Source organism: Mustela lutreola, chromosome 9, assembly GCF_030435805.1.
Source record: "Mustela lutreola isolate mMusLut2 chromosome 9, mMusLut2.pri, whole genome shotgun sequence".
NCBI classification, from domain to species: Eukaryota; Metazoa; Chordata; class Mammalia; order Carnivora; family Mustelidae; genus Mustela; species Mustela lutreola.
In genome coordinates, this window is record NC_081298.1 from 56996095 (window position 1) to 57021100 (window position 25006).

General features: G+C 36.4%; 1 protein-coding gene across 2 annotated transcripts in view; it reads right to left on the reverse strand.

Annotated features, from left to right (window-relative positions):
- Window positions 1-147: 147 nt before the first annotated feature.
- LOC131808304 (E3 SUMO-protein ligase RanBP2) overlaps window positions 148-25006 on the reverse strand; it is an 84225-nt gene continuing 59366 nt past the window's right edge. The window contains exons 20-30 of one of the 2 annotated variants that reach the window (XM_059134289.1): window positions 19858-24826; window positions 19189-19266; window positions 16016-16186; window positions 15273-15365; window positions 14588-14766; window positions 7933-8137; window positions 6392-6493; window positions 2712-2854; window positions 1750-2023; window positions 1282-1616; window positions 148-899 (exon numbers count right to left, since the gene is read on the reverse strand). In XM_059134289.1, the coding sequence (XP_058990272.1) occupies window positions 594-899; window positions 1282-1616; window positions 1750-2023; window positions 2712-2854; window positions 6392-6493; window positions 7933-8137; window positions 14588-14766; window positions 15273-15365; window positions 16016-16186; window positions 19189-19266; window positions 19858-24826 (6855 nt within the window). In that variant the 3' untranslated portion in view covers window positions 148-593. The remainder of the gene's footprint in view (window positions 900-1281; window positions 1617-1749; window positions 2024-2711; window positions 2855-6391; window positions 6494-7932; window positions 8138-14587; window positions 14767-15272; window positions 15366-16015; window positions 16187-19188; window positions 19267-19857; window positions 24827-25006) is intronic. The other variant, XM_059134290.1, reaches the window with a different exon arrangement.

The following is a 25006-nucleotide window of genomic DNA, read 5'->3' on the forward strand; positions in this document are numbered from 1 at the left end:
TTTAAGAAAAGAAGGTACTCTACTTAAAAGTTAATTTAACTATACAGGAGGTGCAAGGATTATAGAAGAGCACTTTGGTTAAGTCTCTACTCTCTGTGGCTCTACCCATTCATAAGTGAGTCTCTATGCATAAATAAGCACACCAAATTTAAAATTACCAAATATATTTCAAATCTAAAATAAAAATTATCCAAGTTGTGGTCCCTTTATTCAAATGGTAAATTTATCCATGCAGGAAATTCAGTATCTTAAAAGGTAAAATTAAATTGCATATATCATATTCCTTCAATAGTTTGAGAAGGTCTATTGCTTTTAACAAGATTAGTATTATTCCATTTTAATACAGATATGTCAGGAGTACATAAACACAAGTACACCTGATTTACACCAGTGTTTAAACTTTTATTTCACACCATGCAAGGTCAATTATAACACATTAAAAAGTGACAACAGCTATAAGCTGCAATTGTACATTTATACATTGGAAACGTCCATTTTCAAAAGCTGAACATAATTATTACCATATTGTCACAACAGCTAAGCTTCAATTCAACTGTTTATACAGGTAAAATTTACTAGAAAAAACAATGATTTTATATCTGTCCACATTCTGTGATACTAATTCTTCGACTAACAGACCCTTTAGGAGAGCCAAATGATTCAATCTTTTTCACAGTATCCATGCCATCCTTAACAAACCCAAATACTACATGCTTAAAGTCCAAATGTTCTGCTTTTTTCAGTGTTATAAAAAACTGAGAATTATTGGTATCCCGGCCTCGATTGGCCATTGATAGTAAGCCAGGACCAGTATGTTTCACATCAAAATTTTCATCTTCAAATTTATCTCCATAGATAGATCGTCCTCCTGTTCCATCATGTTTGGTGATATCTCCCCCCTGAAAGAAGATTTCAATTATTAAGAATTTTGAAGAAAATAACAAAATACCACAGATCTACCACTACAATGTTAAGTCCTAAAAACTCGACTTCCTTGAGAATGTGGTTTGAAAATTAAGAAATACCCATTTTTGAAAGACAAAAGTGAAAAGGTCTTTTGCCTACCCTCAATTTCTAGCAGGTTTCAAGGTATCAGAAATTTAAACCATTTTACGTTGAAAGTTTTTGTAGGGATAGGAAGTTGGATGTGACACCAACTAATATGCAGAAAAGCTTAAAGAAATCTTAAGAAAATTCCAGGTGAAGAGAAACACTCAAATTTCCCAAGTTCGTGTGGTTCACTTTCTAGACTTCAACTGTGATACACAATTAAATACTTACTTGGCAAACAAAATCTGGAATTACTCTGTGAAAAATGGAGTTCTTGAAGCCAAAGCCTTTCTCTCCAGTGCAGAGTGCTCTGAAGTTCTCTGCAGTCTGAGGAACAATGTTTGAAAATAATTCCATGGTTATACGTCCTAGAGGTTCATCGTCTGCGCAAACATCAAAAAACACCACAGGATTTGTCTCCTTCGATAACTCTGCTGTCAGTGATACTTGTCCTTTTTGGAGTTTCAATAAATTCTGTTGACATTCTTCAAATTTTTTTTTAAAACAATCAGCCATTTCTTTGGTTTTAAACCTTACTGCAAGCTGTTCCACTTTGGCTTCTCCATCTATTAAACAAAACAAAACAACATAGGGACAACCTTAATATTAAAATAATTGTTATAAGCTATCTTACGTATTTGTTATGGATTTTAGAAAAGACCAAAAAAGTAAAAAGTAGCATTTGCATATAGAACTCACCAGCATAATCTGAGGCAGTCCAAACTAAAGCATTGTTCGAAACATTCAAGGGTTTTAATTCCATTGTTTTCGTGATGACATGGTTTGCACACACTTTAAAAACCTGGTCTCTTCTCATTAGGATCCGGTAGTAATTCTTCATTGTATGCCAAAGAATCTTTATGTCTCCTATACCACGCTCTTTCCACTGACTGACTTCTCGATCCCATCTATAGAGTTTGGCTCTCTCTTTAAATAAAATTTCTTCATCTTCTTCTCCAGATTTTACTTCTACCTATGACAGCAAATAAAATTATAAGCTGCTGCTTTTAACATATTACATGACAAATTCCAAAGAACCAAATTCCACACAATATTGTCTTTGCAATGACATTAACGGAATTGAACTACAGTATCAAGATAAATTCCAAGGGCTAGGAATACATTTGATTTGGATGAAGCAGTAAAGACCTGATTTGTCATGAAATATTTCTCTTATATAGTATTCTTCCTACTTTTGGAAAGTAAATACATTGTTTTACGGGACAGAAGAGATTCCAAAAAGTGTTCTTGAAGAGAAATATCAACTACTGACTGTAGTTGAAAACTGACAAAGTAATTTGCCTAAAATAACATTCTTGTCCTTTTTATTAAAAGAATTTTGGCAAGTATGAGACTGGATACTTTTTACTTCCAGAATTATATTATGAAAACAAGATATTCTAAAAATATATGAAAAAAACTTAGTTCTTCCCAACAATTTCATGTAGAATATATAGAATTTATATTTATATATGTGTCTATATATATATATATATATAAATAAAAATAAAACTGGGATATATATATATATATATATATATATATATATATATATATATATCCTCCACTTGAAAGGGTAAATATTCTGAAAGAAATGCAAACAAAGTTAGTCCTGCAAGTCAAGCCTATGTCAAGTTTAGTTCCATTCTTTTAATATTTACCTCAGGTAATGACACTATTGGTTCAAAATGGATATCTTCATTGTGAACTTCTTCATCACTACCATCTTCATCTTCGCCAACTTTACTGGTTGACTGTGCTCCAAACACAGCTGCTCCAGTATTTGCCCACTGGAAATTCTTATCTGATGAATAAATTAGGATATTTAAACAGTGGTATCAAATTTTATATGCTTTTAATCCCCCTGTTACATTCTTGAGGCCTGTAATTTCCAGTGATAGGACATATACTTTTAGTAAAAATGCTTAAAATTATATTACTCTGACAAGTTTAACTCATATAGTGAGCACACAGTACTACTCACAGTACAGAGTACTGTTTATGCTTTGAGCTACAAAGATAAGATCATCTGAGCCTCAGGCAAATTTCATGATACTGAACTATGCAAGAACTTTCAGTAATGAAGCATATTCTTAACACACACCCCAGAATTTTGAACAATTAGCTCAGCTCCAAAGGTAATTTACCTCATAAAACATTTTATCACATAAGAAAAATAACTTTTGAACCTAAAAATGTCCTCTCAAAGAGGCCACACCTGCTACTTCCAAAGCAGTCAAAGCAGCCTAAACACATTTATAGCTTTTCTACCTCAACTTCTTCCTGAAGTAACTACTGCTGCAGCTTAGATTTCTTAGCTAGGTGGTAGAAGGTAGCACAGGGAGAAGCTCACTGACTCCCAACTATCCTCAAGGGATACCAGGCTGTTGGTGCTGTAGACTCCCTATTCCCACGCAGAGAAACAAAGATTGTTACTCTCCCTTAGGCCTTGGAGAAGATGAAAACTAGTTACTTCTTCCTCCCCATTTCAGCCTCACTGTCTTACAGAGTAAAGAAACATCTCTTAGCTTTTCATCACTTGTTGATGAATCACTGTCTTAGAAAATTCCATATCCAGTGCTAAAAACTCTTAAGGGGCAAAAATATCACAGATCATTTAAAAAGTAACTCAGCACCTTAAAGAAAGCACAGAATGAGTATCTATTAAGAGTATCTCCCTCTATGCCAGATTTAGTGGGGAGGGGGAAAAAAAGAGAGAGAGAAAAAACCTCAAAAAGAGAAAGAAGACAAAAGTCCTTAGGAAGATATTGCAAAAGAGGGGTACCTAGGTGGCTCAGTTGGTCAAGCAACCAACTCTTGGTTTTGGCTTAAGTCAGGATCTCAGGGTTGTGAGATCATGCACAAAGGCTCTGCGCTGGGCGTGAAGCCTGCTTAATATTCTCTCTCCCCTGTCACTTTGCCCCCCACCAAAGCTCTTGCATATATGCACACACTCTCTTCTTTCTCTTTCTTAAAAACAAAAAAACAGAAAACAAAGCTGGTTCAGGAACTCCCAAGCAAAAAAAAAATTTAATTACCCCATAAGACCCTTGAGAGGTATGGCAGAAAAATTCCAAAATATCTCAGTGGTTCTTAATGCTGGATGAATTTTAAGAATCACACAGGAACTGTTAAGATATCAATGCCTAGGCTACCACACCCAGAGAGTCCAATATAATGTTTTGTTTTCTTTTAAAAAAAAAAAAAAAAAAAATGAAAAACCTCCCAGGAAATTCTAATATGAAGCCAAGGTTTTTTGAAAACCAGGAGAAAGAATTTTATAGTAAAAATATAAAATTATACATGTCAATAATCACAATTTCACAGTAACAGTTCTAGGCAACAACACGTAGGAGACTTCCACTATATGAACAGGTTTATAAAAACATTACAAAATCTGAAGGAAATATGATAAAATAGTGATTACTGACAAAGGCAGGTGATCTTTAAACAGGAACTCCCTTATTATTCTCTTAGTTTCTGTATTAAATATTACACAACAGATGTGGAATGATTGACATACCTATGTGAATAGAGCTTACAAAGAAAATGAGTTTAAAAAAAACAACAAAATCACAACAAAAAATGAACAGGAGCAGATTTAAAAAAAAAAAAAAAGAATCATTATAGAAAAGAATATGCAGTAAGAAGAGGAAAAAAAGGGCGCCTGGGTGGCTCAGTGGGTTAAGCCGCTGCCTTCGGCTCAGGTCATGATCTCAGGGTCCTGGGATCGAGTCCCGCATCGGGCTCTCTGCTCGGCAGGGAGCCTGCTTCCTCCTCTCTCTGCCTGCCTCTCTGCCTACTTGTGATCTCTCTCTGTCAAATAAATAAATAAAATCTTAAAAAAAAAAAAAAAAAAAAAAAAAAAAAAAAAAAAAAAAAAGAAGAGGAAAAAAAGATTCCTCTGAACTTAAAAACCAACCAAAACAGAAAGTTTAAAATCAGAAAGGTCCATGCAATGCCAGAAACAAGTTATATATTTAAAAAAGAAAGAACAAAAGGAAGGAGGGAAGGGAGGGAGGATGGGAGGGAGAGAAAGAGAGGGAAGGAGTAAGGAAGATGGATACCCACATTCTGGTGAAATTTATGACCTCTTAAAAAAAAAACTAATTTAAAAGAAAAGTAATGAAAAAATCTAGAGATTAATCAAAAGCATAAACAAAAGGAGAACTGTCCAAACCAAAAGGTACTTCTTTGAAAAGACAGCACAAATTCCTGCCAGATCTAAGAAGAAAACAAAGTAAGAAATGTAGTTAACAAAGAACTTGGTAAATCACCTCAGCAAAAAATGACAAGTGGTGGTGAGAAGTAAATGTCATGAGGTTTGAGTCTAGCCTATTTCACACTTAACTGCACAGTATGGATAGAGTACTTTGAAAAGGTTACACTGAAAAACAAGCATCCTAACTCATCAACTTTTATTTGTTAAGTTTTTTGTATATGGATAACTATATCTATAAGGGCTCATTATCTTCTGACTTCAGGCTACCATACATTAAAAAAATATATAGCAACTTAACATCGGTGAGGATATGAATTCCAGCATAAAAAACAATACCTGAAGGTAATTTCTGAAAGTTTTACACGTGCGTCTATAAATGGCAGGTGATATGAAAGAAGGGTGAGCATGTGGGTGGGAAGCATGCTATTCTGAATTACATAAATATTAAGTATATATTTTCAATAACATTTATTCCACAAACCAAGCATCTTGTATAGGAACAACTTAGGTTGTGCTATAATCAGAAAAATATGAAAGTCATTATAAGAAAATGAAAGTAATATACCAATAAACTTGAAACAATCAAGTAATATATTATTTTCTACAAATGACACAAAATGCACTAAAAACAGAAAACCACTGAAAATGATGGGAAACCTCATCAACCATAAATTTATAGTGATAAATCAGCACAAGCCTTATATTCAAACTTGATCAAGGAAACTAGAAAAATAGAAAACTATAAAGTCATTTCCTTAAAAAATAGATGCACAAATCTGAAATATTCACTAAAACCAAATCCAAAAGTATAATTAAAAGAACAATGCACCAAAATCAAGGTAATTCCAAAACTGGAAAGATGGTTCTACATTTCAGGATGGAAAAGATTACCAACAGGATTTATAGTGAATTAAGAGAAAATTCTTATGGTTTATATTAATAAATGTCAAAAATAATAGTAAAATATAAAAGTCCTTCCTCATTAAAACCCTTAAACAAAATGGAAGGTGAGATGAGGGAAGAAATGTCCAACTTAGTTACAACACTGTGGCAAAGGACTAGTTCTTTCATTTGTGTTTGATTCTGTAACATCTTTAAAATCTCTCCTCTTGATCTTACCTTTAGAACCAAAAGCAAAATCCCCAGAATTACTGGAAGCCAAGTCTGCAAATGACAGTCCCGCGCTACTTCCAAATCCAAATGAAACTGTTTTGCTTTCCACTGGCAAAAGGAAAAGAATAATTTAACATTTCATTTAATATATACTGAACATCAAAGCTTTTACCCAGGATCTAGAGAGAATGGGTTGGGATGTTCTATACTACCAAAGTGTTTGGGTGTGTGGTGTGAAGCATTTGTCTTCTGATTATTTCTCTAAAGGACAAAATACAAAATTCTCTAAAGTTGCAAAATACAACCAATTTTGAACTTCTTTAGTGTAATGTGTACAGGTACTATTCTCATGACAAACTATACCAACTGCACAACCAAAAATCTTTTTTAAAAGTGTAGGGCACCTGGGTGGCTCAGTCATTAAGCATCTGCCCTCAGGTCAGATCATAAGTACTGGAATCAAGCCCTGCATCAGGTTCCCTCCTCGGCAGAGTGCCCGCTTCTCCCTTTCTTGCTCCCCCTGCTTGTGCTCCCTCTCTCGCTCTCTCTGTCAAATAAATAAATAGAATCTTAAAAAAAATAAATAAAAATGAGATGTAGATCTATACTGAGCCAGATAATTTACAGTTTTCTATAATCTAAAACTTTCATTCACAGGTGGGTTTCAGGAAAGATCTGCATAAAGAATTTTTCTGTTCTCTATTCTAAGTAAGCTCAAAAAAAAAAAAAAAAAAAAAAAAAAAAAATCTTTCACATCTTTGGTCACCAGGAGTTTGGGGGTCTTAATCCTGACAATGTGTAGCTACATGATCTCTTAGATTCCTAAGCCCTACTTTTATTTTCTGAAAACATGAGATTTTTAGGTCTGAAATTACTTCCTCTTGTAACATATTAGGACTCTCAAGTGCCTATAAATATAGTAATTGTGCATTATTCAAGACTACTTCTGAAACAAATTAGGTAAAATAGACAAGCAATTTTAAAGGAATATATTATAAAAGATTCCGACCCCCAATATCAACTGAAATGAAAAAACACAGAGGAAAGCCTATCAGGTTTGATTACTGTAACTGATTAATCTAATGAAGCACATAAAGTAAAAGACACTAAGGTAGTACCATAAAAATTTAACCACCTTATTGTAATATCCACAATTACTTCATATATGAATTTTAATATACTTCAATTATAATTCAAACAATATTCAAATATTCCTATCACAAAGAAAAATCTCCACTAGGCAAAATTTGTTATTTATTCTCAAGTAGAAAGGTCAGAGTCACAGTGCTTCATATTCGTTAATAACCACAACTCTAACAATAAAAATACATGTTTATTATCTTTGTTGACAAGGTAGTATGATTTTCTGGTTATTATTACAAATATTTCATGCCCCTTTATACGTTTCAAATGTGTTTTAAGGGAAGGGAGTTTTTAGAATTGACATTTGAGTCTATTTTCTCAAATACAGAGTTAGGTGACATTATGTGACGTTATGTAATGGTAATGTACGCCTAAAAGATTTTTGTAGACGTATTAAATTTTACCTTGGCTTGTAGAATCTGCATCATTTTCCTTTCTAGCAGACAAATCTACAGGTTTATCCACAGTTCCAGAAGAAACAGGTGGTGAACTAGCAGATTTGGTAATAAAACCAGGTTCTTCAGATTTACATAAAAATGGTGCAGTCACTTTACTCCCACGTGTATACATACGTTCAGCCATGTTAGCTATTTCTTCACTCTGGGATTTCTGCAAAAAGGAAGTAAAAAAATAACTATGCCATTAAATACTGACTGACAAAAAGGATCATATTCCTATTTTAAAAGAAATTGAGTAATTGAGAATTCTAGACATAATGGAATAAACACACTTCACCTTATCTCTCCCATTCTACACTCCATCCTATCTTTACTATTAAACTGGACTGAAACAGATAAAGCAAGTATAAAAAGCCTCTGAAAGGTGGATAAAGCAGGGGGATTAAGAACCCCAAGATTTGGGGCACCTGGGTGGCTCAGTGGGTTAAAGCCTCTGCCTTCGGCTCAGGTCATGATCCCAGGGTCCTGGGATCAAGCCCCACGTCGAGCTCTCTGTTCCACAGGGAGTCTACATCCTCCTCTCTCTGCCTACCTCTCTGCCTACTTGTGATTTCTGTCTGTCAAATAAATTATTAAAAAAAAAAAAAAAAAAAAAGAACCCCAAGACCTGAGTTATAATCCGGTGGTAAGAACCTTCCAGGGTATTTCCTTCCCTACCAACCCATATTCCAGCCTGGGTGCTAGAGAAGCTCCAAAACTGAAGCTGCAATGACAGAGATGGAAAAAATTCCCAAGAAAAGCCAACTCTCCTTGGCCAGGGGTTCGGGGTTGTCATGAAATGATCCATGTGTTGAATGAGCAGAAAAAATGAGCAGAAAAAATCTTTAAAGAAGCTATTGTAACAATGCTCCAGGATATAAGGGCAAATATTCTTTAAAATAAATGAAAAGATAAGAAGTTCTCAGCAAAAAAAACTTTAAGGTATAAAAAGAGTCAAGTGGGAATTTTACAAATGAAAAAATACAGTAACAGAAAGCAACATAGATGATTTACCCAAAAAAACCCACATTCGCGCACCTCAACAAATTCAATAGAACAGAAATCATAAAGTATATATACTCAGTCAACAAAAGAATTAAGGTAGAAATCATTACCAGAAATATAGCTGGAGAAATTCTAAATATTAAGAGATTAAACAACCCATTTTTAAAAAATAATATATACAAAGGCCTCTAGATAAATTAAAAATATCTTTAAATAAATATGAAAGTACAACTTATCAAAACTTACAAAATGCAACAAAACCAAGGAAGGGAAAATTTATAGTACTGAATGCATACATTAAGAAGATCAATGGGGTGCCTGGGTGGTTCAGTCAGTTAAAAGCATGTGACTTTGGCTCAGGTCATGATCACAGGGTTCCTAGACTGAGCCCTGCATCAGGATCCCTGCTCAGTGGGAAGTCTGCTTCTCCCTCTCCTTCTGCCTCTCCCCTGGCCTTATGCTCTCTCCCTCCCTCTCTCTCTCAAATAAATAAAATCTTTAAGAAAAAAAATCTAAAATCAATGAACTCCTACCTTAAGAAACTAGAGAAAGAAGAGCAATATAAAATTAAAGCAAGAAGATTAGAAAAAAATGAAAAGTATAGCAGAAATCAATAAAGTAGGAAATTCAAAGAGGAAAACAACAAAATCAAAAGTGGTTTTTTGAAAAGGTTAATAAAAACTGATATAAACCCAAAGTAGGTTAACCAAGAAAACAAGATGCAAGTTATTAATATTACAAATGAAACAAGGGGGCACCTGGGTGGTTAAGTGGGTTAAGACTCTGCCTTCGGCTCAGGTCATGATCTCAGGGTCCTGGGATAGAGTTCCATATCAGGCTCTCTACTTGGCAGGGAGCCTGCTTCCTCCCCGCCCCCCCCCCGCCCCCCCCCCCGCTCTGCCTGCCTCTTTGCCTACTTGTGATCTCTGTCAAATAAATAAATAAACTCTCTAAAACAAAAAAAAAAGAAAAAAGAAATGAAACAAGGGGCGCTTGAGTGGCTCAGTCAAAGCATCTGGCTCCAGTTCCAGTCATGATCCTGGGGTCCTGGGATTGAGCCCCTCCTGCAGATCTCTGCTCAGTTGGGAATCTGTTTCTCCCTCTGCCCTTCCCCCTGTTTGTGCTCTCTCTCTCAAATAATTTTTAAAAAAGGAAAAGAAATGAAACAAGAGCCATCACTACTCACTTTTAATTGATAGCTATTAAAAGGGTAATCAATTTTAATTTAGACACCACAGACACCATTACACCCACAAATTTGATTAACATAAATGAAATGGACCAATTCCTTGAAAGACAAAACCTACCAAAACTCAAGAAGAAGAAACAGATAATCTGAATAGGCCTACATCTACTAAATCAATTAATATCATTCCAGGACCAAATGGTTTCAGTACCAAGTTCTATCAAACATTTAAGAAAGAAAGAAAGACTAGCAATTCCTACAATGTCTTCTAGAAAACAGAAGCAAAAGGAACACTTTCTAAGTACATTAAGCAAAAATTAATAGGAGAAATAGACAAATCTACAATTATGCCTAGCAACAGTCTTCTCAAAAAGAATAAGGAAACAAAAAAGTAGTCAAGGATAATATATTGAGACTTAGCACAGCATCAATTAGCTTGATCTAATTAACATAAAACACTACCCCAAAAGAGCAAACTACACATTCCTCTCAAGTGCACAATCACCAAGACAGCCTTCAATAAACCTGTAAGAACTGAAATTACTCAAAATACATTCACAGACAATAAAGGAATTAAACTAGAAATCAATACCAGAATATGTGGAATATCACTAAATATTTGGGAGCAACATACTACCTAATGCATGTACCAAAAGAATATCTCAAGGAAAGTAAGTATTTTAAACTGAAAGAAAATGAAAATACCACATAGCAAAAGTTTTGGGATGGAGCTGAACAGTTCCTAGAAAGAAACTTAGAACATTAACTATACTAGAAATGAAGAATGGCTCCACTTTGAGAAACAAGAAAAAAAGCAAAATAAATTGGAAATGACCTTCCATGGATCAATGAATAAACTGTGGTATAGCCACAAAATGGAATACTACTTAGGGATAGACAAATGCCTATGCTGTAGGATTTTATTCATATGAAATCCTATACTATAGGATTTCATTCATATGTTGGTCTGGAAAAGGCAAAAATATAGAAACAGAAAACAGATCAGCAGTTGCTAAAAGATGTGGGTAGGGGAGGATCTGACTACAAAAGGATGATACAAAGGAATTCTGGGTGTGTTGGAATTATTCTATCCTGTCTTTGGTGGGAATTATAAGAATTCAGGCATGTGTAAGAACTCAGAGAAAACAGACACACATACACAAAAGTGAATTTTACTTCTGTAAATAAAAGAAGTTACTACAAATGAAAAAAGTCCTTAACATACCTGAAGCACAAGGCGAAGAAAATTCATTCTGTTTGTGTCAAATGTTTAATGCTATCACAGCAGTATTACTATAATAGCCAAAAAGTAAAACCAACCCAAGTGGCCATCAACAGATGAATGGATAAATGAAATTTGGCATATCCATACAATGGAATATTATTCAGTCATAAAAATCAATAAATGGGGCGCCTGGGTGGCTCAGTGGGTTAAGCCGCTGCATTTGGCTCAGGTCATGATCTCAGGGTCCTGGGATCGAGTCCCGCATCGGGCTCTCTGCTCAGCAGGGAGCCTGCTTTCTCCCCTCTCTCTCTCTGCCTGCCTCTCTGCCTACTTGTGATCTGTGTCAAATAAATAAATAAAATCTTTAAAAAAAAAAAAAATCAATAAATGTATATATATGCTACAGTGTAGATATACTTAAACATATTAAGTGAAAGAAGCCAGACACAAAAGTTATTTGTAAGAAATGTCCACAATAGGGGCGCCTGGGTGGCTCAGTGGGTTAAAGCCTCTGCCCTCGGCTCAGGTCATGAGCCCAGGGTCCTGGGATTGAGCCCCGCATCGAGCTCCGCTCAGCAGAGAGCCTGCTTCCTCCTTTCTCTCTGCCTGTCTCTCTGCCTACTTGTGGTCACTCTCTGTCAAACAAACAAACAAAACCTTAAAAAAAAAAAAAAAGAAAGAAAGAAATGTCCACAATAGGCAAACTTATAGAGATAGTCCATCACTGGTTTCTAGGGCTGGAAGAACTAGGGGGAAATGGGGAAGGGTGGTGACTGATAGAGGTTAGAGGTTTTTCTTGGGTTGATGAAACTGTTCAAAACTGACTGTGAGGGGCGCCTGGGTGGCTCAGTGGGTTAAGCCGCTACCTTTGGCTCAGGTCATGATCTCAGGGTCCTGGGATCGAGGCCCGCATCGGGCTCTCTGCTCAGCAGGGAGCCTGCTTCCCGCTCTCTCTCTCTGCCTGCCTCTCTGTCTACTTGTGATATCTGTCTGTCAAATAAATAAATAAAATTAAAAAAAAAAAAAACTGACTGTGAGTGGTTGCAGAACCCGGCGAATATACTAAAAACCTCGGAATTATATACTTTAAAATGGGTGAACTGTATGGTGTGTGAATTATATCACAATAAATGTTACCCCAAAAAAGTAGGCTAGACTACTTGGGTGGGGGGAAGGGTTTTAATTCAGCTCCTAATGCATCCTCCCCTTAGAGGTCTTGAATGGAAAACTCTTTACAGACAAACCAAATTACTTCTGTTTTGTTCAATACTGTATCCCCGGGGCACCTGGGTGGCTCACTGGGTTAAAGCCTCTGCCTTCAGCTCAGGTCATGATCACCGGGTCCTGGGATCAAGCCCCGCATCAGGCTCTCTGCTCAGCAGGGAGCCTGCGTCCCTCTCTCTCTGTCTCTGTCTGCCTCTCTGCCTACTTGTGACCTCTGTCTGTCAAATCAATCAATCAATCAATCTATCTTAAAAAAAAAAATACTGTATCCCCAATTGTCAGCATAGTGCTAGCTCACAGTAAACGCTTATAAAGAGAGTACACTTAGGCATTTTAAGCAACAGATATCATATTCAAAATTAATTAAACTGAGTGTAAAGCATGAACAACACATTCTGAAAAAGTGTAAATCCACATCTCTTAGAGCATATTTTAGTTCAAATGGTTTTTAGTTTTCTATTTCAGCTGTGTATCAAAAGGTAATTACTCTCTTCCAAAACGTATATTTTATTGCAGCATTTTTTCCCAACATTTATAGAAGAGATTTATCATATTTAACTTTGGTACCAAAAGTATTTTTGAATAGCCACTAATACTACTATTTAATGAACAGTGTGATAGTGTTAGAGGATATTTTCTAACAATCACAAATGTTTTAAAATAACACAACTGTCACCTCAAATAAGATACTTCAACTCCTATAAACAGCATGGTTTATAAAATACCGACAAAATACACCAAGTCCTTGTGTGCCAGCTCAAGTGGCATGCATCACAAGGTAGAAAAAGAATAAATGATCAACAATTTAGTCTGTGCATCAGTACTGAAATTATTTTTCAATTTTAAAATAAATGTTAAAGTAGTAACTTACTAGAAGTTTTTGCACATAAGAGGCCATTTTTAAATCACTGTTTAAATCTGTATAATCCAAGTTTTTATTAATATGATTATACTGTAATTGTTGAATAAACAGTTACATGATAAAGCCTCTAACAGTGAGGAATTAGAGTAACGGTCACTAAATATTGTGAATGTAAATACAATGAAATACATGTAAATACAATGAATCCATGGAAACTGCTAAGTGATTTGAAATACACTTTAGATTGAAATAATGAGACCACTGCTGCAAAAACTTCAGATTTCAACAAATAAATCTATCTGGTTATAAATGAGAAAGTGATATCTTTACATCAACTAATGACCATTAATTATATTTGTACTGATGAATTCAATTTAAACATACACATCCTAGGTGACCAGCAAAGACTCCTCAGAGTCAGAGAGACTATGAAGAACAATAAATTTCTTAGACTCAGACCACATCATCTCTCTCTAGCCACACGTCCCTTAAAAAAACCACTACATGTGTAACTAATTCCAGGACTCTTATTTTAACCATCTAACAAAAACAAAAATAAAACAACAAAAAAAGCCAGTATTACTTGAGGAGGCAGGAACATTCTGAATACATGCCAATATTAGACTGTGAACAATTACTAGACAGGGACCTTGTCTCCTATTTTCTGTGAAATACAAATTAAGATAACCAAGGTGCTGATATCTATTAAAATTATCACTACAGTTGTGCTAAGAAAATAATCAAATCATGAAATTGACAAGTTATAGGCCAAGGAACTGTCTCCAATATTACTTCCTATCCACTCTGCCCACCAGAGAATAAACTAATTTGCATGGAAAATGAACTTATTAGTATCATTCTTAGTGGTAAACACTCCAAAGGATATTCTGCTCAGTCCACCTCTCCCATCCCCACAAAAACCCAACATACATAGGATGTGAATCTTTACAATCCTCTATGCAGAACAAAACTCCTTCTTCTCTGGTCAATGCTGATTGGTAGATGTCTAATCCATTTTCTTCCCACAACACATTACCACCATTGGGTAAAAAAAACATTCCAGTTTACTGCATCAACAAAGGTAACTGAATCAGAAGGAAAATAATGGAGATGCTCTTACTTGAGAGTCCTGAACTTTTTGAAATTCTGACTGAAAGTCTTCCCCATTTCCATTGTCTTCATCAGTATCACTGCAGACTCCACAAAAAAATGTAGGTGGAAGTTTTAATGTATCTGCTTTTGCCTTCTCTTCAACTGTTGGTTTCTTTTCCCAAACAATAACACATTCTTTTTCATTATCTGAAAATTCCACAGAACACAAGCAAAAGAAAGTGACAAAAAGTCCAACTCCTTTCCAAGAATGGTTCTCAATATAATGTACAGATTATAGACCCAGATAGCAATAGCTATGAGTGGTAATGGAGAACAGGATCACCAAGAAAACAATGTTTTACTATTTTTAAATATTTTAAAACACGAGAGGAATAGTACATAAGTAAAATTGGTAATTACAAAAATGATCAGATGATTCCTTTTAAATAGAAGATTTTTTAAAAACTTTCTAACTAGTTGGGCACGTGAGTGGCTCAGTTGGTTAAGTGTTTGATTATTGATTCTGCTCAGGTCATGATCTCTGGGTTCTGAGATCAAGGCCCACATTTGGCTCCGCATTGGATATGGAGCCTGCTTAAGATATTCTCTCCCCTCTGCTCCTCCCCCTCCCTTTCTTTCTTTCCCCTCAAATGAATGAATGAATTAATAAAATTTGTAAGAGCATTATAATTAGTAATTTTAATTTAACATACCTGTTAGCTTTTCTTCTAATGGTCTACATTTTTCTGAGTCATCCAGATATAGTTTTCCATTAAGTTTCTTGACAGCTGTTTCGAAATCTTCATCTTAAGTATAATTGATTTTATTTAAAAAAAAAGGAATTTCTATTAAGTTTCAGGAATTTTTCTAGCCAGAAATCTAGTAACTATCCTTCAACTTCATACTTTCCCTTACTCCCCACATTGAAAGAACACCCAATTTTGCTAATTCTATATTCCTAATGCCTCTCCTGTCATTATAGAAATTCTATTTAGGCTCTCTTCTTGTTTGAGCTACTCTATCATCTTCCTATCTCCATGTCCCACAACCCAATCCTCTACACCAAACTCAACCAGTCCTACTGAAACTTCCTGAGCATGGAATTCCCCTGCTGAAAGACTCTGGTATGGCTCACAGAGTTTTCCATAATGAAACACCCATCTGCCTCATTAGTCCCCCATCCCTCTAAGTTAACAGGGAAATGAGGATTGCTTTCAATTCTCAAAATGCCTGCTCAACTTATGGTAGCCATCCACAAAATCCTCACTTAATAAATGCAGTTGTTTCAATCATTACATCCATTGACTATTTACAATACATACACTGAGGATAAACATCTTAGCTAGGAGGACAACAGTGTTGGGTTCTAAGAGGCAGGCTTTAAATAATTTAACCATACTCCCCCATTACTAAGATTAGCATGAAAAGAATGCATTTTAAATAACAGAAGATTTACCATCCTCTTCTTCTTCGCTAATATAATCTGGTTTATTCTTATAGCAGAAGAAAGTTGGAGGAAGTTTAAGTTTGCTTGCAAGATCTTTTTGCTCAGGGGTGGGTATTAACTCATATACAATGAGAACATCATCATCTGAGGGAGGATCTTCAGGTTTTACCTTCTCTTTTGCTATAAAGTAAGCCCAAAAAATTACGAAGAAAAGATATTAAATAGTTGTATTAACACCAATATCCTAGCTGAAAAGAAAACCACTGAACTTATTTTTAGGTTAAAATAACATAGTGATGAAAACACATAAACTCTAATGTGGACAAGGCTCAGTAAAGAATTAGAAATTAATGTTCTGTCAAAACCCTTACTGAACACAGAATCTATTTAAAACCAAAAAACTACTGCATTTACTCACTGATCATTTTTTTAAAACTACTATTAATGGCTATAATTGTAGAAGGCATTTAAATAGTGCTGCCATAACCATATCTGGCATACTAAACAACTGTTTAGCAAAATATCCATGCATTTGCAACAACTGAAAAAACTCAGAGAAATCATGAGCAAAGATTAGTATAAATATGAAACTAATGCAAAGCTAACCTTGATTAGTTCCTACAAGAAAAGTTAACAATTGCCAAGGATGGTGTATAATTGGAATTGTTAACAATTGCCAAGGACGGTGGGTGAATGGAGTTATATCCAGTTTTGCACACTTCCAAGCATGATAACATATAAAACTAAATTAAAATTACTGTTATCCTTGGTATAATACTGTAAAAATTTAGGACAAATTTTATAGCTGAAAAACTACAACAAAAAAAAAGCAAAACACAAAGAAAAAAGGGATTCTTCATACAATACACTGTGGCCAATAAATAAAGAGGAATATCTGGCAAAAGGAAAAGATAAGGGGTGCCTGGGTGGCTCAGTGGGTTAAAGCCTCTGCCTTCAGCTCGGTTCATGACCCAGGGTCCTGAGATCGAGCCCCGCATCGGGCTCTCTGCTGAGCAAGGAGCCTGCTTCCTCCTCTCTCTCTCTGCCTGCCTCTCTTCCTACTTGTGATCTCTGTCAAATAAAGTCTTTAAAAAAAAAAAAAAGGAACAGATAAAACAAATCATGTACCAACAGGTGCTGTCCAAAATCATATCTTAGCCACATGTGGCTATTAAGCACTTTAAACGTGGCTAGTCCAAACTGAGTCCTACTTCAGGTATAAAAATACACACTAGGGGCACCTGGATGGCTCAGTTGGTTAACTGCCAAACTCTTGATTTCGGCTCAGGTCTTGATCTTGGGATCAGGAGACTGAGCCCTGTGTCAGGTTCCACACTCAGAATGGAGTCTGCTTGAGATTCTCTCTCCTCCCCACTCCACCTCTCTCTGTCCCTCCCATTTGTGATCACACACTCCTCACTGGCTCTCCCTCAAAAAAAAGATAATAAAATAAAAATAAAAATACACACTGGATTTTGAAGACTTTGTATAAAAAACAAAACAAAAAACCCAGAATATGAAGTATATCTTTATTTTTATATAATCTGATTAGAACCTGAAATGTTATTTCAGATATAATGTAACTGCTTAGATTAAAATTAAATTCATCTGCTTCTTTTTTTCACCTGTTTTTTATTCTATTTTTTAATATGGCTATTAGAAAACTCTAGGGCCGCCTGGGTGGCTCAGTGGTTTGGGCTGCTGCCTTCGACTCGGGTCATGATCTCAGGGTCCTGGGATCGAGCCCTGCATCGGGCTCCCTGCTCCGCAGGAAGCCTGCTTCCCTCTTTCTCTCTCTCTCTGCCTGCCTCTCTGCCTACTTGTGATCTCTGTCTGTCAAATAAATAAATAAAATCTTAAAAAAAAAAAAAAAAAAATCTCTGCCTTTGGCTCAGGTCATATCTCAGGATCCTGGGACCGAGCCCCACATTGGGCTCTCTGTCAGCAAGGAGTCTGCTTCCCCCTCTCTCTCTCCTGCCTCTCTGCCTACTTGTGATAACTCTCTCTGTGTGTCAAATATATAAATAAAATCTGTTTAAAAAAAAAAAGAAAATCCTAAATTACATACACAGGTCATATTTGATCTGGTCTAGAGAACTGGAGACCTTTTACAATGCTAAACTTGCCTTTTACTCTCCTTAATTAGAAAAACATAGTATCAATTACAATACTGTAAGATATATAGATTATTACTCCAATTCTGCTATTAGCTGGTAGAGACAGTGTGGGCATTTCATATAGCCCAGCCAAGCCTCAGTTTCCTCAGTGTCTGGAACCTCCATTTCTAAGGTCCTTTGGGATTTGAAAGAGAATAAGGCTCTTTGTCATACAGCAGTATACTGGTAAATCTGCTCTTAGACCAGGGATTCTTAACCTACAGTCCTGGAGTGTGCATTCAAATACATGTCATTTAGAGGAAAAAGTCCACACTTTTCACAAATTCCCAAAGAATATATCGTTAAGAATGAGGGTTAAAAATTAAAAGCAAAGTTCTTTAGCTAGTATTGTGATCGAATAAAGGGCCCCCGAATCAAGGACTGTTATTTTATCACTGAACATAGTTGTGTTGCTCAAGATATGTTGTTTGTTAGATACTAATAGCTTTCATTTCCCTAAGCTTGCTCTCAAAGGTCTTTAACAGATTCCCCAACTTCCTATTACTCCACTCTAATACCAATGTTTACTTTTATAACATACCAGGTATACAATGTTGGCTGTTAAAAATGACATCTACTTTCAAATGGGTTATTTTTCTAAACCCTATCCAAAAGGGTAATAATAAAGGGCAACTCTGTTCCATGTGTATACATGCTAGCAGACATTCCTGGCTAAAGATAAATGTTAGAAAAAACAAAGGTCTTCATTAAATAGAGTTTAAAATAATAGAATAATGAAGTATAAAGCAGCAAAAGATAAAGACCACATGGATCTACCTCAAAGTAATGCTGTACAATACTGAAAAAACATGTCATCCAAGTACATTAAAAACAAAACAAAACAAAAACAGCATTAAAGGATGTTATATACCACCAGTCAAAAAAAGTACTTGTTTAAACAGACATTCTTTTAACATGCACACCTTAGTGTTAAGTGCTTAATTTCATACAGCCAGTTACTTCGCTAACTACCAGCTGCTTAAAAAAAACTGATGTCATCTCATACTGAGAATACTAGCTCTATACCTTCGTTCTCAGGCTGTGAGGAAGGGATGCTGGTCCAAAAAGCCATTGGATTAGATTTAAAAAGGCTAAAATTAAATCCTAGAAAATAAAGAGTATTTCATTTTTGGATATCTTGCGAATAAAAGTCAATGTGATTTTAAAATATAAAAAGCCAGAGTCCCTCAATTTATATCAATTTAGCCATCTCAGATATTCATTTATCCTGGTAGTTTCATTCTTTGCTCATTTAATAAATAGTGATAAGACTACATTATATGACATATAAACATACATCTCAGTACCATGTTTTTTGAGTGACAAGAGAATGATACATTGAAGAATGAACACTTAAAAAAAATCAAACTCAAGCTAATACTCATGAGTACATGAGTCACTAAACTTTGGTACTGTATTAGGTTCTTGTTCTCTGCACTAAACATAAATATCTTTTAGTTAGATATCCTCAATAACTTACACACACGTTCTCTGCCTCTGTTTAAACAGTCACAGGGAAACAGATTTAGGCAGAAAAAACAATCTGTACAATTATTTTTTGGCTGTTCACAACGCACTATGTTTATGACCCAACTTTTACTAAAACATTAGTATCCTACAAAAAGTATATGGATTAAGCAAAATATTTACACAATGGATGAAAAATTGTGCTTATACTAAAGACCAAGTGCTTACCCTTTTCTGGTGTTTTAAAGGTGTAATTAGTTGAGGACTCTTCCTTTGGAAAAGCAAAGAGATTTCTGACTTTGCCATCTGAAGACTGTTTGCCATCTGAATTCTTCGACTCTTTGCAATTAGGTTCCACTTTTCTTTCAGATCCACTCTTGACTACTGAACTAATTTCACTACTATTTTTCAAAGGTGCATTAAAACTAAATCCAAACAAAGACCCAGTGGCTGAACTGTTGCCAAATGCAAATGGTTTTGATTTTTCACTACTAAAAATACTTTTAACAGACTCCGAACCAAATACAAACTTTGGAGGAGAAACCACTGCTTTTGTTGTTGCTTCAGATGTGCTAGACGCTTCTCCAACTTCTGAAGTTGCATCTGCTGTGTCGTCACTCTGAATTAAATCTGTCCTTTCTCTTGTGGTTTCTTCTAATACAGCAACAGCGATTTTGCCACATGGTGACTCTCTAGGAGTGGTTGAACGAGAAACCTGAGGTGTTATCAAAGAATCTTTTTCTTGGGCTATTTTTGCTTCATCAAATATTTTCTTAAATGAATCTGCAACATCCTGTAGTTTAAAACGGACAGCTAAATGTTCTACTTTTCTTTCCCCATCTGCAAAATCACAAGCAGTCCACACCCACACTCGTTCTGTCCCTTTCATATTTTGCAAAGTCATATCTGGTGTTATTCTGTGATTGGCACAAAGTTTTAACACCTGGTCCCTTCTCATCACTATTCGAACTTGCTTATTATCATAATTCTGTAAAATCTTTATATCACCAATGCCTCTTTCTTTCCACTGACCAACATCTTTATCATATCTATAGAGTTTTGCTCTGTGACTAAAAACAACTTGTTCATTTTCCTCACCACTGGACACTTCCACTAGATCAGGTAAAGGTACAACAGGTTCAAAGTACTGGCCATCTCTCTCTTCTTCCTGAGTAACATCAGATTCTTCATCAGTGCCAACTGAGGTCCCACTCTGGTTCAATTTGGCAGGAGACTTAGATGGACTCAAAGCAGACTTAAAACTGAAGTTAAATCCTGTTGTTGACTCACCAAAGCGAAAGAGATTTTTCCTCACGGGGCTACTTGCCAGTGGAGAAGCATGTACTGAGCTACTACTCACACTATCATCCAAAGCATCTTCCCTTAAATCATAGTTGTCCCACTCCAGTGTGGGCCCTGTGTTTTCAGGGTTTGGCTTGCTGGTTGTATCAGAGGCACTGGCAGCACCTGCATCAGAGGATTCACTCTCTCCATCAGTGACTTTTGTTTGATCATTTGTCAAAAACGTTTTGAAATCTTTTAATCCACTCTTCATTTCTTCTGCTCTCTGGATTAACTTAGCAGCTCTGCCAGTGTCTACAAGTTTATGAGGAGTTTGAAGTGGTATATCTAATAGAAGTCGCTGGCATTCCTCAAATTTCTGCTTGAATTCTTCAGCCAGCTCTGGTGTTTTAAATTTTGCTGCCAGCTGCTCTAGTTTGGCATCACCATCAGAAAAATCACTCGCTAACCACATCCATGCTCTATCGGACCCAGAGAGAGGCTTCAGGTTCATCGTAGTTGTTATCCAATGATTAGCACACACTTTTAGTACCTGTTCTCTTCGCATAAGCATTCTTAGTTTGCCATTGACTTCATTCTTGAGAATTTTTAAGTTCCCCAGACCCCTTTCTTTCCACTGACTTATCTCAGCATCAAACCTAAATAATTTTACCCGCTGTGAATAAAGAACTTTTTCATCTTCTTCTCCTGTTACAAGTTCTACTTTTTCAGGCATCTGAACTACTGGTTCAAAATGGATGTCATCACTGTCCTCGGTCCGATAGGCATCATCATCTTTCTCAAGGTCAGCAGAAGTGTCAGCTTTATCAGCCATTTTACCACTTTGTGATGAGAATAATTTTTCTCCTGCACCTGAAAATCCCTTGAAATTAGGGTCTTTTTTGCCAAACTGAAATCCTTCTCCTGAAGTTGATTTTGCGAGATCTGCAAAGGTAAAAGTGCTACCAGTTTGACCAAAAATTACACTACTACCATTCTTCTGACTACTGATATCCTGAGCCTGAACACCAGGCTCATTTTCAAGGGGCTTTTCACTTTTCTTCTCTTGAATTCCAGACTCCTGAATGCCAAATTTAAATCCATCAGCAGACATAGGGACAGAAAAACTAAATCCTTCTTTTGTTGACTTAGAATCTGTATTAGAAGAACCCTGAAATGTAAATGAAGGTGTACTTTCTTGATCCACATGCCCAAATTTAAATCCTTGTTCTGCAGTACCAAATTTAAAACCTTTTTCAGAAAAGTTACTTTTAAATCCTGTTCCAACTTGATTTCCAGAAGAGTCATTTAACTTAGTTTTTGAGCCCAAAGTGAAAGCGGAAGGAGCTTCTGCAATAGGTTTATGAGTTGGTTTAGAGGCATCACAAGCCACACATTTTATGGAAGAACTCTCATTTTGCACAAAGCAAATGCTACAATCCCACTGTCCTTCCTTCTTGGTGAACATTCCTTCAAATCCACCCTTTGGAGGCTTGCATGTATCTGACGAGGCAGGAGCTAGAACAGCAGAAACAGGCTGATTTTGTTTACTTGGATTCTGGCAAGCAACACAGGTGGTAGCACTTGCCTCATTTCGCACTAAGCAAATACTGCAATCCCACTGTCCTTCCTTCTTGGTGAACATGCCTTCAAATCCACTCTTTGGAGCCTTGCATGTATCTGATGAGGCAGGCGCTAGAACAGCAGAAGTAGGCTGATTTTGTTTACTTGGATTCTGGCAAGCAACACAAGTGGTAGCACTTGCCTCATTTCGCACTAAGCAAATACTGCAATCCCACTGTCCTTCCTTCTTGGTGAACATGCCTTCAAATCCACTCTTTGGAGCTTTGCTTGTCTCTGAAGTACTAAACTTAAAAGAGGCAGGTGCTGGAACAGAGGTGGATAGACTCAATTTACCTGGATTCCGACAAGCAACACATACTGTAGCACTTGCTTCATTTCGTAATGAGCAGCAACTGCAATCCCACTGTCCTTCCTTCTTGGCAAACATGTCCTCAAATCCACTCTTTGGGGTTTTACTTATTTCTGAAGTACCAAACTTAAAGGAAGCAGGAGCTGAAACAGAAGAAGTAGATAAATTCTGTTTTCTTGGATTCTGACAGGCAGCACACTTTGTAGAACTTCCTTCATTTTGTACGAGGCATACACTGCAATCCCACTGTCCTTCCTTCGTAGAACAAACAGATCGGAAATCACTGTTAACAGACTTAGGAAGATCTCCCTGGCCAAATTTAAATGAAGCTTGCTGAACAAATGAAGATCCACTCTTGTTAGCAGCCTTTGCATTCTGGCATGCAATGCACCTAGATACAGTAGGTTCATTTCTCACTAAGCAAATACTACAATCCCAGTGACCTTCTTTCTTTGGAGTTGTTGATGCAAATCTATCTGGTGTATTTTCTAGGCCAGCTGTAAGAGCAGACACAGTTTCAACTAATGGTGGGCCAAGGAGTTCTTTCTTGTTTGGGTTTAGATTCTGGCATGATACACACTTCTTAGCAGTTGCAGCATTCTTTAATGAGCAGCTGTTACAATGCCACCAAGACCCTTCTTTCTTTGCAATCTGAAATTCAAAATTCATGTTTCCAGCATCAGATTTGCAAATATCTTTGTTATCATGACTTGTGGATTCTTTTACAATTCTCATAGCCTGATTTGTTGTTGTGGCTACATTTGCTCCTAAGTCTTTTAAAATGTTCTGGGCCTCTTCAAACTTGCACTTAAAAAGTGCTGCCTCCTCGGGAGTTTTGAATCTAATAGCCAATTGTTCTGGTTTGGGCAACTCATCAGCGTAATCAAGAGCATGCCATACAAAAGATCTGTCAGAGCCAGCGTTTGGTGTGAGTTTCATATCCGGACTGATGTAATGATTTGCACAGATTTTCAATACTTGCTCTCGTCTCATGAGAAGGCGAATTTTGCCAGATGTTTTATGCCTGAGGATTTTTACATTACCAATTCCACGTTCCTTCCATTCTTTGGATTCTGCATCAAAACGAAACAATTTTGCACGATTGCAAAAGAACTCTTCTTCATCTTCCTCACCAGTTTTCACTTCAATCTTATCAGGAAGAGGTACCACAGGCTCAAAGTGAGGGCCATCATCATCATCATCACCATGGGCACTCCCTCCATCTGTTTCATGACTCTTGTTGGCCAGCTCCGGTGCAGGTGTTCCAAATACTGATTTCCCTGGACCATGGAAAGTAAACATGTCATCACTTCGACGAAAACCAGAATTCTTTTGCTGATTTGGACCCATGTTTTCAGTAAATGAAATTCCAGGCACATTTTTGCTTCCAAAACTGAACGTATTTCGAGGTCCACTGGTTTGACTAGCTTTTGGCCCACTGTAGCCATCTCCTTGCAAAGGTTTATCTGAAGTTAAGAGACCTAAAAGGCTTTCATTATTATTGTAAGCTGTAGAAGGGGGTTGTGTTACAACCTGTGGTGAAGAAAAGGTAAAGTCACCATCATTTGACTTGAAATTTGAGTTAAATTTAAAAGGAGTTGGCTGTGTTGTATGTGCAGGTGCTGTCAAAGATGGTCTTATTCCTTCACCTGGCACAGGCTGAACAAAATTAGATTTTCCAAATTCAATAACCTTAGATTCTGCAGGTCTTGAAGCATGAGCTGCAACTGGGGGTTTTGTGAAATAACCTGGCTCTGGCAAAGGTGGATTTGTGCTTGTCTGTTGAACATTGTAATTAAAGTAATCATCACCCCTGGGTGATAGAATTCCTGTTGCAGGAGACTCAAAACGCAAGGGAGGACCATACATCTCTTGAGAGAACATACAAGCAGATGAGCTTTGGACTGGTGGTGTGTGCATCTGTTGGGAATAGGCATATATATGTTGTTGAGGTGGAAGCCTATTCATGCCATAAACCGGACCCTAAAAGAAAAAAAGAGTTAAAGATTTTTGTTAAGTTGTCTATAAAACTACAGATAACTAGATACAAACCAATTCTCACAAACCACAAACATGAGCATTATAAGGTAAAGATATCATTAAAGTATATACCACAGCATTAAAAGAAGACATTACTTACAAAGATACTTACAGTTATACTCC